The sequence below is a fragment of the Staurois parvus genome, unplaced genomic scaffold (assembly GCF_062004578.1).
Source record: "Staurois parvus isolate SC_StPar_1 unplaced genomic scaffold, SC_StPar_1.0 ptg000886l, whole genome shotgun sequence".
Taxonomy (NCBI): domain Eukaryota; kingdom Metazoa; phylum Chordata; class Amphibia; order Anura; family Ranidae; genus Staurois; species Staurois parvus.
Window position 1 is genome coordinate 2,521,092 of NW_028318682.1, and position 14,986 is coordinate 2,536,077.

The following is a 14,986-nucleotide window of genomic DNA, read 5'->3' on the forward strand; positions in this document are numbered from 1 at the left end:
ATGACTTCCAAAGACAGAGGCCTGATGGGACTTGTAGTTTTGCAACAGCTGGAGGGCCACCAGTTTGACACTCCTGTCTTAAACAAGCTGAAGCATGTGAGAAACAGGGCTACCGGGAGCTATACCGGAATCAGAACTGGCAAACCTGTTGGACAATCTCCTTGCAACTGATCATTCCCCTATCTATAGAGAAAAGGGAACATATGGCTTCACCATGCATGCAGAGCATATCTCCTTTGGTCAGTCTTTACCTTATGCTGGAAGAAATATGAAGGCTGCCTTTGCTGACCTTCATCTGGAAATTCCAGTTTCCTGGCTGTGTTTGGTTTCCATGCTTTGAAACTCTGACCTGAACCTGGCCAGTGATATAAATGATGTCAGAATGTCTAAAACAGCTTGTTCTGGGTTTTCTTCATAAAATAAGTGATGGCTTCCTATAAAATTATATAAAATATATTATATTGAAGTGTATGTCCAACCAAAACTATTTTACTTTTGGATAGAGTAGGAAATAAATGGAACTCCTGATGGGCTTTTAATGCCACCCAGGACTCCATTAGATAGTTTTCCCCTCAATTACTGAAAATCGTAACCAGGAACACAACCCCACTTTTTAAAAGTAGAGATGGGGAAGCCTATCACCAATATCAGCATTGTTACTGCTGTGTCCCTGTTACATATTTTCCCCCACTTCCTGTTTGGCAAAGCCATTGCCTGCAAGATATAGAGTGGGGACAGATCTTGAATGGGGCATTTCTGGAGCTCTACCCTGCGGTTTCTAAAGTTGAACATACTGTATGTTGTTGAAATAAAATTTGGAGCTGAGCTTCAGCCTTTCAGTAAGTTGTACAGGCTCCTTTTCTGGACTGAAAAAGCTTACTCTGATTTCACTGCTCATTGTGAGCTTCTTGTAATGTTCGTTAGAAGTTGCAGTAAGTCCACTAGAGCCCACCTCATTTCCTGGCTCTAGGAGGTCCAGCATCATCTAGCCCAGCTTTTCTCAACCAGGATTCCATGGAACCCTAGTGTTTTCCTAAGGGTTCCTTAAACTGTGGCTGATTGACCTCCCATTTGATGGAGCTTGTATATCTAGAACCTGGCAGAGCAAACTGCATGACACTAATGGTCTTTTTTAGCTTTCTATAAGGAAGGCATTCTGACCACCACTTGGTTTTAGAACTGGTTTTAGAGCTGATTCTCTTATGTGCGGTGCAGATTGAAGCTCGGCTTTCACAGCTAATTGATAGAGAAGTTGTTCAGCAGTTCATGTAGATTTACATCAGGTTCAGGACAGGGTTAACTCAGGATTATCCTGTTCACACATATGCGGTTTAGAAACGGTTCCCATAGAAGTCAATAGCCTGTAATCCGCACCTGAATTAGACCACACTGCTCAGAAATCGGACAGGACTCTGTTTCAAACCGCACTGAATCCACAGTGTCAAAGCACCAGCCATATGTGAACAGGTACTATAGAAAGCAACGATTTTTCACATGTCAGGTAGATTGGATGCGGTTTAAATCGCATCCAATCTGTATATATGTGAACCGACACTTAGAAGGGGTGCCCCAAGGCCTGAAATTTATTTCAAGGGTTCCTCTTAGGCAATAAGGTTGAGAAAGGCTGATTCAGTCCTTTCCTTCCCAGTCTTACAGTCCATGGCCCGCCACTTTCATTTATTGGAATTCATTTCTTTCACTCATTGAGGTTCAGCATCACATCTGGGTGTTACCACAGCCACATGTTTTCAGAAAACTATGTACAGCACCTTGCCGGCCCCTCCATCAGCCATGATCTGTTTGCATTGCATAGAGGAGCACAGAGACCTAGTGATGATGTCACTGGGACTACCAAAAGGTATGTAATGAAAACAAAAAGATTTTCCTTAATCATTTCAATACCGTATTGATGGGGGGGTGGGAGGACTCTGGAAGGCAAACTATAAACAAACTAAACTTCTTCTTTTAATGAGATACTAAAGGATTATTAAAAAAAATAAATGTTATAATTACCTGCTCTGTGCAAGGGTTTGGCACAGAACAGCACTTGGGTTTGGTCCCCCACCAGCGCTCTGAGCTCATCCACCCTGCTGAGTGCCCCCATAGCAAGTCGCTTGATATGGTGACACTCTCACAGGCTTAATCCTAAGCCCCTCTCTGTGTGTCCATAAGACACACAGAATGGGGCTTGGCCCTGCCCCCACTCCCTCCTCACTGGCTGTGATTGAGCCAATTGCTCCCGCTGCTGTCTCTGAGCCATTGAGGAGGGAGAGAGTCAAGATAGCAGCCACTCCTGTGTACATGGCTGGATTGGGATCAGGCTCAGGTAAGTATTAAGGGGGCTGCGGGGGATAAGTACATACTGAAACTTTTTTTTACCTTCTTACATAGAATGCATGAAGGTAAAAGACCTTCAGGTTTTCTTTTTGTTTACAAACGTTTTTATTAGGAGGTAGACTGTAACAACCACACCGTTAAGTCAGGTAGAATAAACATTTTGAAAGATATACATGAACAAGATATACATGAACATTAAGCAGAAATACAAAATACAAGTATAAAAAGGAAATAAGAAGACAAATATATGAAAAAAAAAGTAGTCAAGACCTTCAAGTTTTCTAACTACTTTAAGGTATTTTAGTCATCTGCCGCTTCCATACGCTTAATGAGTAAACTGGTAATAAAACTTGCAGAAGGTTTTTTAAGGCTTTATATCAAATTATGCAAGTGGCAAATGAAATCAAGATGCATAATGAGTCATTAAGCCCGGTTTGCGGATGAAATAATAAGTACCTGGTTTCAATTAACACTACGTGGAAACGTGTGGGCCTGGAAAATCAACGCTTTTCTAAAGAAGTCTGGATAAGGTGACTCTAAACTGTATTTACACATTGATAATAAGGATGAGGCTTTATTCTGCAACTGGCAGACATCTGAAGAAAGACGCTCTATGCACTATTATAGAACCAGAAAGGGACATGTCAAAGATCAGACCAAGTGTGTAGTGTGGAATCGAGGACAGATGAAATGTGAATGTGCGGAGAAGGGAGGCGCTGTGAGTGTGGGGGAGAATTACAATCCCTCATTTCTACCTTTTATTTCTGGAAGGCCATGCATCAGAAATACACCACATAGAGAGAATGCTGAGCCGCTAGAAGCCGTGCCTCCGCCTGACCCCCGCAAATACTGGACACTGAAAGAAATATTCTCTGGAGAGTTCGGCTCTCTGTCTTTTCCCATCTGCGGCAGAACTGAGAAAAGGGCAGCTGCACGGTGTCCCAGAGCAGGACTGACACATGGCGGGTAGGGTGATGTCTGTCATGGGATCCTATAGCATGGACCTTTACCCACATTTTACAGGGACACACCAGTCACATGTAGAAGCAGATTTCTAAATAGATTCAAAATATAAGTTCAAAAGTACCAAATTTTAGCAAAAGTAGCAACTTAAAGTGGTTGAACTGGATGGACTTTTGTCGTTTTTCAGCCAGAATGTCAGCAACTTAGGGCTCCATGTATACTGCAGCTGATAAACTCACGTTTAGCAGATGTTTAGTGTTTTTTCAGCAGCCCCTGAACTCTCCCTAATGTTTTCCTATGTGTCCATGTACACATCGTCGTTTACAGTCATTTACAGGTATTTGAGTTTACAGTCGTTTTTTTGAACGCAGAAAACTTGCATTCAGATGTCGATTTTATCAGCGTTTCAAACACAAAATGTGGCAAATCGTGTTTATAAGCGTTGTGTTTGAAAATGTTTTTAAGTCTTCCAGTTCCCTATGCTGTCCAGAGCCTTTTTTTATCATAAAAAATGCATACAAAGCATTTTCAAGGTACTCAGATGGAAAAAACACTGAACACAGGATGTTCCTACCAAGCTTGTCACACATTGCAATGACCAATTCACACCTCAGGCCTCTCCCACCCTTGGAAACAAAAGATATGTTAATGATCAACTCCCACCTAATTATCTCAACACATACTGCTGTCTCTGCTTCTACTCTCTGTCTTTCTCTGAAACAGTCTGAAATAGTTAATAATTTACCACTTTTCAGTGCATTCTGGGCATTTGGGAGGTTCTGCTGTGCTTATCTTTAAAAAACACTTCTAAACGCAAACGCGCATAAACGCGATATGCAAATGCAGATAAACAGACTTTTTTAACCTACGTTTCCAGCAGTCAGTTTCCATCATTCAGAAGTGTCCCGTGTACCTGGGGCCTAACTATGTAAAAAAAGAAATGAGAGGCATTTTCCTGGTACCCCAACTATGTTGTAAACACATATATATATATATATATATATATATATATATATGTATTTATGTTAAGTGACTGGCCTCAGTTGATAACCTGAGACAACACCAATCAAGTTGTACCTGTTTATCTGCAGCCCTCTCTCCTCTACAACCTTCTAAGGCCTCATGCACACTGAGCCTTTGCTCAGCTCCTCTGAACTCTTTTCTCCTGGAAGGAGAAAGGCAGCTTAACAAATGTGGTAAACGCCATGTACTGCACACACATTTAAGTGCATTTGCGTATTAATGCATACTATTGGCCAGAATGTTAATTTATGCACAAAAGCACATAAACATACCTATCTGTTGGGTGTGTTTATGCGTGTTCCACATTTTTCTGTTCGAACACTCTATTCCTGAACGCACTGGTAATTTTTTTTTTCTTCTGCCTGTAAACACTCCTCTTCAAATACACCATTAAGCATCTATGTATGCATGGACACATAGGCTAACACTGAGGGGCGTTTAGAGGCAGAAAAAAAAAGGATGTAAAAGCGGAGTTCTTGTTGGGAGAGGCCTAAAGCACTCAGATCAAAGGTTTTTACTCAGCTCTAGAAGGCAGGGGGCAGAGATCTGACATCACACACACAGCATAGAACAGGGAGCTGAGTGTAATCTGAGACCTGAGTGAAGGGAATAGACAAACACCCCTCTATGCAGTCGTATAGGGAACCATGCACAGCTGAGGATGTCAACCATCTTCTGTGTGCTGGAGAGGGGGTTGGCCATCTCCCAAAATTGACTGGAGTTGAGTTAGACTATCGGATGTGACTCATGCAGATAGCAGAGGGTGGAGAGATCAGAGAGGAACCACACTAGGTGCTTTGGATTGAGGCAAGTACACACTATAACAGGATATGCTTTGTTCATTTTTAATTTCAGAGGTTTTAAAGTGACACTAAATTACAATATTTTTCTTTGCACTGCTTAATAGCCCTATAATCTTCTTTCCTAAAATAGTTTCTTACTACGTTTTTCTGCCTCTTTATAACGTCCTTCATGAGCTATTGAACCTCTCCTTTCCTCCCTCATTTCTGTTTATTTGGAATGAACAGTGTAGATTCCATAATCTATAGTCCATCTCCAGAGTGAACAAGAGAGGATGGCTATGTTCCTACATACAGAAGGATCCATGGAGAACAAAATGTTGTCACCCTGTAACAGGAAGTCAGATCACAGCAACAAGAAGAGGAATTTGGGGAGATGGAGGAGGCCAACATACTTACAAAAATACATACTTCGATTTTTTTTAAATCAGAGTTTAGTGCCACTTTTAAGTATAAAGGTAAAGACTCCATCAGGTTTTATTTTTTGTGACCCTCTTCAAAAATGTTTCTTTACTTCCATTGTGTAAACCCAACAGGAAGTGAAAGAAAATCTCTCCAGTGAGTAATCTCTTGGATGTCCCTTCACTTTCAGTTCCAATGACACTGGTCATCAGGACAAATAGAGCAAATCTCCTCTACAGGGACACAGACAGCAATAAAAACCTGACAAGGGTTCTAAATCTTCCAAACCTGACAGCTCCATACAAGACAAAAATGATAGATACAGATACCAATAGATTCAGATACTGTTTAATTCTCAAAATTGGGAAAAAAGGAATGCGAGTTCTACTGTATCTCCCCTGTACAGTATGTCTACTTACTTCCCTTAATGAGATGTAAACTGTAGATGTGAAAAATTTAAATAAAAGTTGATTTAAAAAAAATAGGAAAAAATCTATTTAATAAGGTTTTTTATTTGGGTTTTACCATGTATAAAGAATTCACATTTGAAGGTCAGATGTAACATAGCTCGGTCATAGATGGTGCTGATTCAAATGCAGGTAAATATGATATGATTTAAGCTGCATGATATATGCTGTAATATGAGGATATGACCGCGTTTGAATTGCCTGAGAATTATAAATACCAAGATAATGGAACATAATACATACCTCACTGTAATTAACCTGGTCCTGGGAAGACACATGGAAGAGAGTGAAGCAGGAGGGAGGAGAGATGTGAAGTTAGGGGTTTAGTCCCATGGCCATCTTGGAGATGTCCCAAGTACAGCACCCTATCATTGTAAGAGTTGTCTGTCATTGGTGGAAGGAAGGAAATGCTGGACCCAAGGGGACCTGATTTTGCCATAAGAGGTCATGCTCTCGAACAGCTTTGTTGTCATTCTGTTGTTAACTTCATGGAAATTCAGGGTTGTGGATTTCCAGGATTTAGCACTGGTTTGTTTGGTCGATGAGAAAATGAATGTTAAGCATGTAACTGGTAACAAGGAAATGGCATATGATTTTTTATTAACCAATGCATGGGTGCGGGATGAAAGGATGACCCAGGATAATAGCTACAGTATGTCTCTGTATACTTTGGACAAAATTGCATGTACCTTGAGGCAATTACCGCAAATAACATAAAAGTCCCAAGGCTCTGCAAGCACACTAAAGAATTACAAAGGCAGAATGTATTTATTTATCTAGTTCAGGTATTTATATAGCACCGTCAATTCAGCACTTTACACACATATATTGTACATTCACATCAGTCCCTAACTCTCAAGGGGCGTACATTATAAAGTTGCTAACTTGCAATCATACACATACTAGGGCCAATTTAGACAGGAGCAAATTAACCTACCAGCATGTCTTTGGAATGTGGGAGGAAACTGGGGTACCCGAAGGAAACCCACGCAGGTACACGGAGAACATGCAAACTCCAGGCAGGTGGTGCTGTGGTTGGGAATTGAAACAACAACCCTAGTACTGTCAGGCGGAAGTGCTAACCATTAAGCCACTGTGCTGCCCAGAATTTAGCAATTCCTTTAGGTACCAAGTTGCATATAGGTCTTGTTTAGACTTGCAGTTGGATGGCAGCAAAAATGTGCGTTTTCCCTGCGTTTTTGCCACCACTAACCGCCCCATCCTTAAGCTGAAATAGACAGCGAACAAGGATGTTTGCATGCCACGCTCATGATGCTTTCAGGATACAGCAAAGTTGACCTGACATGCATCACTCGGCAGACGGCCAGCCCACTGAATGGTACACATGCAAGTAGATGGGGAAATGCCGCAAACGCATCGCAACCATATGCATGGCATGCAGTTGTGGTGAGATTGTTAGCAAAATTGAGGTTAAGACAGGCAGTGATGAGGCGTTGCATCGCTTAGGAGTTTATTTTACACTTTTGTTTGTATATATACCTTTCTCGAACGTCTTAGGCTGGTTATGTGCTATGCAGTGTCCTCTTCTTCTTTTCTGGTGCTGGGCAGTCCTCATCAATGCAAAGAGCAGCACAAACATCATCACTCTCTGCATCATTACATTGTAAATGCAGGGCACCGTGTTGATGCTCCCTTGGGGGTGGAGTCATGATGCCCTGCACTCACTGTATGCCCTCAGTCATCTGGGCTGAATGACCCAGGGTCCCATTCAACTTGGAAGGCTGATGCTCTCTAGTGGTGGAATTACATTAATGCAGGGGACAGTAAAATCGAATGACTTAAAATACATGTGTAAGTTATAATTGTTATTATTTAGTACTTAACCAAATAAAGTAATAAAAAAACATTAAACAATATAGATTCTCTATATGTGTGACTGGTCACTGACAGTATTATTTATTTCCTTTGACAGATAACAAATATGCCCCAGCGGTCACTCTGAATGGCTTCATCTTCATTCTGGGAGGAGCTTATGCCAGAGCGACAACCATCTATGACCCAGAAAAAGGCAACATAAAAGCCGGACCTAACATGAATCACTCCAGACAGTTCTGCAGGTGAGACAACAATACATACAAATACAGCAGAGACCTGATCAGGTTATAGGAATGAATGAACTCTTCACATCCTTAATGGGGTAAAAGGCAATGCTGTGACATAATCAACTATATAAGTGCACTGCATACAGCATGGTTCATCTTGTTCAGAGGATCAGATCTGCCTCACATTTGCAGTGTATGTGTTCAGGATGCTAAACATTATAGCCAGGATTTCCACTTCTTTGCTCAGCGATGGTTACATCAGCTGTCACATTTTGATGCAATATATACCTGAGCCTGCGTAACTGCATCTTTTTAAGTATCTTTTTTTGTCCAATGTGAAATGTGCACATTTTTTGTGTTACTATAGATATTTAGCTGGCTATGGAACACGGCTGTGTCTATGGAATGCTGTCTATGCACTCCAAAAGTGTATAGGTCACAAATCAATATCTCAGTGGGTGCATACTGCAAGGATTAATTTACCTAAGTATAATGTATCAGTGTTGTCACTATCAATGAAGTGTATCTAAAATTAATAAAAATATAATATATTGCAGCTTACCAGTCTTTAGATGTAGTGGCTGCATTTATTTCTGTTTTTGATCCACTTCAAAAACCTAAACTGTATTAGTCCTTATTCAGAAGACACCAGATCTATTATTTATTACAGACTTTTATATATCACTGACAAATTGTGCAGCACTTTACATACTGTACTTTCACATCATTTCAAAGATGTGATCCAGGAGCACTGGCAGCGTCTCAAAGCATTCAGATTGCATAGGAAACAGTCTATGACACATTCACCCCTGAACGAGTCGCTGTGTTGATTGGGTTGTTCTGTCCTGTTCCAATGATGACCCATACAGGACTTGCCCAAGACCCACCAACATTAGAATAACCACAGCAATAACACATCCCAATAACAGAGACAGTAAGCATACAGTACATATAATATATATATATATACATACATATACATAAGTTTTAGATAGGTGTGAAAAAAATGCTGTAAGTTAAGAATGCTTTCAGAAATAGTTATTAGTTATTTTTTATCAATTAACAAAATGGAAAATAAATAAACAGAAGAGAAATACAAATCAGATCAGTTACCACCCTTTGCCTTCCAAACAGCATCAATCCTTCTAGGTAGACTTGTACACAGTTTTTGAAGGAACTCAGCAGGTAGGTTGTTCCAAACATCTCGGAGAACTAGAAAATATATAAAAGTGACTGTGCACAGGATGACTGATATCAGAGAATAACAAATAAAAAAACCCATGTGACCGGAAGTTACATCACAAAGCTTTGATGCGTTTCAACCTGCTTGGTCGTTTTCCTGGAGAACTAACTACAGATCTTCTGTGGATGGAGGCTGCCTCAAATCCTTCTGTCTCTTCATGTATTCCCAGACTAAAAGATGTTGAGATCAGAGCTCTGTGGGGACCAAACCATCACTTCCAGGACTTCTTGTTCTTCTTTAAACTGAAGACACTGTAATTCTTAAAATACATTGGCTGTGTGTTTAGGGTTGTTCTACTGCTGCAAGAATAAATTTGGGGCCAATCACACACCTCCCTGATGGTATGGCAAGATGGATAAGTATCTGCCTGTATTTCTTGGTATTAAGACATTGTTGATCCCGATCAAATCCCCATTTGCATAAATGCAGCCCCAAACTTGCAAGGAATTTCCACCATGCTTCACTCTTGTCTGCAGGCACTCATTATTGTACCGCTCTCCAGCCCTTCAGTGAATAAACTGCCTCCTGCTACAGCCAAATATTTCACATTTTTGACTCATCAGAGCACCTGCTGCCATTTTTCTCCCCCCCCCCCCCCCCAAGGTCCTATGTTTTTGTGTATTGTTGAGTTGCTTAGCCTTGTTTCCATGTTGGAGGTATGGCTTTTTGGCTGCAATTGATCCATGAAAACCACAATTGGCCAGACTTCTCCGGACAGTAGATGGGTATACCTGGGTGCTACTGCTTTTTGCCAGTTCTGTGCTGATGGTACTGCTGGACATCTTCCAATTTCAAAGGGAAATGGGCATGATGTGTCTTTCATCTGCTGCACTAAGCTTCCTTGGCTGACCACTGCATCTATGGTCCCATTTCTTTGTGTTTCTTCAAAAGAAACAGCACATCTTGAAACCACAGTCTGCTTTGAGATCTTGTGGGATATCTTGCTGATGCATTATAACTACCTTGTGTCTTGTTGCTGTGCTCAGTCTTGCCATGGTGTATGACCTGTGACATGAAAAGGTCTTCCATAACCTCATCATAGAAGCAGAGTTTGGTTGTTCCTCATCCAGTTGTAAACCTCCTACACAGCAGTTTCTGTTTCAGTTAATGACTGTGTTTCAACCTACATATGAAATTGATGATCATTAGCACTTGCTTGGTATAATTGGATAATCATACACCTGGCTCTAATTCTATAAAATCCCTGGCTTTGTGCAAGTGTACAAATTCATGCTGCCTTGAAGCCAAAGGGTAGTCACAAAAAATATTGATTTGATTAAGAGTTTTCTTCTGTTCGCTCACTTCTCATTTTATAAATTGATACAGATTAACAATTAAAATATTTTGAAAGCATTCTTACATTACAGCATTTCTTCACACCTGCCTAAAATGTTTGCACAGTACTGTATATAGGAATGAATGGGGCGGAGGGGAGGGTGCGCAGTACGAAGAGGACCAGGCCAGGACATCTTGGCAGTGTTGATGCCAAGCAGGACAAATTGAAGATTGTGGAAACTGGTAGTAAGCATTTTACTAAGCTGTCACTACTCAGTGGGGTTCTCTTTACATGCAACTTCACTAAAAATGAACTGGTCCTTTAAGGTAAATTGGGTCAATTTAGTGACTTTACCACCATTGCAGTGTTTACTGGATTACATCAGTAGCTCAGTGACTGCTTTCACTTGTTGCCTGAAAGTGCTTTTAGGGCTTGTTCACACTAAGCTTTGCCCTCTAAAGAGTGATCTATGTTTGGTATACTCTTCAGAGAGCATTTGACAGACAGTGAGGGGGTGTTGTATTGGCTCTCACCCCTGCTAGCCTGCATTTGCATGCTCCGCTGAAAGCAACAGGTTGTATAATTTCTGCTGCAGCCATGAAGCAAAGCATTGCACCTGCGGCTTGTGTGCACCCCCAATCTCTTCCTCTGCAGCTAAAGGGGGTAGCGGTTGAGGGGTGTAAAAATTGTTGCTCAACTGCAGCATTTTGACATCTCCAACTGCTAATGTAAACAAGCACTTAAGATTCCTATGACTTTGTGATTTTTGGTATCCTGGCTTTGTGGTTTCTATATCATTAATGTCTATTGGTATACACTGGTAAAACATGCTCATGGCACAACCATCTCTAGTGAGAGAAAATATGTCTGTTTATATATTGTGTTACACACATCTGGAGTCTGAATGGTTGCCATTGACAATGCAGACACTTTCTCTTCCCCTGGTTTACATCCATGTTGCCCATTCCCTGGTCCTGAAAGCCAGTGATGGCCATCAATCTGAGTGAGTGGCAGGCTCCATCTGCTGCTGTGCCGCTCGGTGCCAGCTGCCTGCGAATTCACAGCTGTTATCCTGATAATTTACAAGACAGTGTTTTCTCTAAATATTTATCAAATCATCCTCATCTCCTAAATGGAGAGGCAGCCGGATAAGCTGGAGAAGTTTGGTCTCCTAGCGGGATTAGCTTCACATATGAATGTGTGATGCCGAGGAGAGTTGAGCCTTGCCATGTGACAGGTGCTCCCCCTCCATCCACCATTCCCCGTACTGCACAGCACCTCATAGTCTGTGATCATCTATATTGTGCACTACTACATCTTCCCAACATGCATTGCTGAGGCCAGATTGACAGCCCAATTCATCTTCTATATGAAACACTCGTTAGCATCTATTGGGGTCCCAAAAGCCCAGATCTGCATAGAATTTTCCAACTTGTGAAGTGCAAGAACAACAGAGGAACAGACGCCAGACAGCAGCTGAGCAAATACCAGAGCAACAGAGCCCACATCATACCAAGTCTACCCACCTTCCCTGACCAGATCTGTCTCTATCTATCTGTCTGTCTATATATCTATCTATCGATCATTTACCTATCAATCTGTTTAAATATCAATTTGTTTACCTATCTATCCATCTACACTGCTCAAAAAAATGAAAGGAACACTTTGAAAACATCAGATCTCCATGGGGAAAATATCATGCTGGATATCTATACTGATATGAATGTGTTAGGAACATAAGGATGCCCCATTGTTTGAAGGAAATGAAAATTATCCACCTACAGAGGATTGAATTCAAAGACACCCCAAAAAACATCCTCCAGGAACTGCCTGCATACTCTTACCACATGAGGTCGGGTATTATCGTGCACTAGTAGGAACCAAGGATCCACTGCACCAACGTAGGGTCTGACAATGGATTTCATCCCGATACCTAATGGCAATCAGGGTACCATTGTCTAGCCTGTAGAGGTCTGTGCGTCCTTTCATGGATATTCCTTCCCAAACCATCACTGACCCACTACCAAAACAGTCATGCTGAATGATGTTACAGGCAGCATAAACTTCTCCATGGCTTCTCCAGACCCTTTCAGGTCTGTCACATGTGCTCAGGGTGAACCTGCTCTCATCAGTGAAAAGCACAGGGCGCCAGTGGCAGACCTGCCATTTCTGATGTCCAATGGCAAATGCTAATTGAGCTCTATGGTGCTGGGCAGTGAGCACAGGGCCCACTAGAGGACGTCGGGCCCTCAGGCCACCCTTATAAAGTCTGTTTCTGATTGTTTGATCAGAGACATTCACACCAGTGGCCTGCTGGAGGTCATTTTGTAGGGCTCTGGCAGTGTTCATCCTGTTCCTCCTTGCACAAAGGAGCAGATAACGGTCTTACTGATGGGCTAAGGACCTTCTACAGCCCTGCCCAGCTCTCTTAGAGTAACTACCTGTCTCCTGGAATCTCCGCCATGCTTTTGAGACTGTGCTGGGAGACACAGCAAACCTTCTGCTAATGGCACATATTGATGTGCCATCCTGGAGGAGTTATACTGCCTGTAGGGTCCAAGTATCGCCTCATGCTACTAGTAGTGACAGTGAGCCCAGCCAATGCAAAACTAGTGAAGAACAGTCAGAAAAGATAAGTAGGGAAAAAAATGTCAGTGGCCTCCACCTGTAAAACCATTCCTGTTTTGGGGATCATCTCATTGTTGCCCATCTAGTGTACCTGTTGATAATTTCATTAACACCAAGGCAGCTGCAACTGATTAACAACCCCCTCTGCTGACCAGATCAATATGCCAGGAGTTGAACTGACTTGATTCTATACTTTAGTTCAAAAGTGTTCCTTTAATTTTTTCGAGCAGTGCAGTAGTCTTGTGAATTCTATCAGTGTCCAGCTGAGCATTGGTTAACCTTTTAGGAGGAGTTTTCATTCTCCTCTGACTGTCCCATGTGGCTGCATGGCCCCTGACCCTTTGTCTTGACAGTGCTGATTTGCCCTGTGCCGATCAAATGCACCCTCCAAAAAAAAACACTCTCTAGCAATATACACCAAACAGAGCATGTGCAGACGTGCCACTGCTACTCAAACGATGGCAGATGGGTTGGGGACAGCAAAAAAAAAGGGAGGTTTAGAGAAGAAAGGCTCAAACAGCCTTTTTACAGAATGCAGAGGATTAACCCCTTAGGATCCACAGTGAGTGTAACAAGCATGCTTTACTGCATATACAGACTGATTTTACTCTTGTGGGTTTAGTAACACTTTAAGAGTCATTCTGGTGCAGTACAAGTGGTTGCCATGAGCTACGGACGTCTACTGCCAGTTAACACAGTCTGTCGGTAGCATGTACCTGTTACAGGTAGACCAGCCTCTAACAGCAAGGGAGCTGTTGGCACTCCTTCCACAGCGGTATGTCTCTTATAGCAACAGGAGCAGACTTGCACGTCAGGGGTCCCCATCCTGTACAGAGGTAAAGCAGCTCAAGAGTCAAGTCAAGTGAACATGTAGAGCCTGTGCTAGATGCCCCCTCTGCTACTGGAAATGATAGTGGAAAATTCTGGACAGGTGGTTGTGGACAAATCTCAGTGTGTCCCTCCTAATTGCAAATTATAGTGAAAGGATGCACATTTAGACAGGGACCCAAGAGTTAACTGGAGAAGAGTTGTGGTGCAAGTGTACATGGTGTACATTCATCTCTAGGAGCAGAAGCCCACATTAAGGTTGAGTATTCCCCCCCAGTGGCTGCGGCCTTGTCCCAGGGCATTGATGAAAACAGTACAAGAGTAAAGGTACCCCATAGGTATAGTAGAGTATTCCTGTTACAGGTGCCTAGCAAAGCCCAGAAGAACCCACGCACCAGGGCAGCCCTCTTATGTGACCCACACTTGGTGCCCAACGAGTTAACTGAGGAAACATGGAGGAGAGCAACACCAACCCTGCTCTACCACCAACACAGTCACAATCCAGTTCAGTATAATAATGCCACAAAATGTCATTTCTGTCTACTGCTATCGATTTAGTTAGCCACATGACATCCCTCCCTCCTTCCCCCACATTGCAATACTATGCACAGGGCAGCTGTTCCTTCTGGATGCCCACCCAGTCTCTTTTCCCAGCCTTATACCCTGTGTTAACTTATAGGGGGAGATTTACTAACGCTGGAGCACTCGGAATCTGGTGCAACCAATCAGCTTCTAACTTCATCTTGTTCAAATAAGCTTTGAAAATAAAACTTGGAAGCTGATTTGTTTCTTTTCAGAGCTGCACCAGATTATGCACCATGCAGGTTTAGTAAATCAACCCCATAGTGTTACCTTATCAGCTCCAGGACCAGATGTGCACTGCAAGTCACCATCACAAAAAAGAATAAGGTGGCATATAATCCTTACTTCCCATGAAAATATCTACACAAGTTGAG

General features: G+C 42.1%; 1 protein-coding gene across 3 annotated transcripts in view; it reads left to right on the top strand.

The window, feature by feature from the left end:
* KLHL29 (kelch like family member 29) overlaps positions 1 to 14,986 on the top strand; it is a 1,282,993-nt gene that overhangs the window by 1,252,342 nt on the left and 15,665 nt on the right. For all 3 annotated transcript variants that reach the window (XM_089656087.1, XM_089656089.1, XM_089656088.1), the window contains one exon: positions 7,926 to 8,070. In XM_089656087.1, coding sequence (XP_089512213.1) covers positions 7,926 to 8,070 — 145 coding nt within the window. The remainder of the gene's footprint in view (positions 1 to 7,925; positions 8,071 to 14,986) is intronic.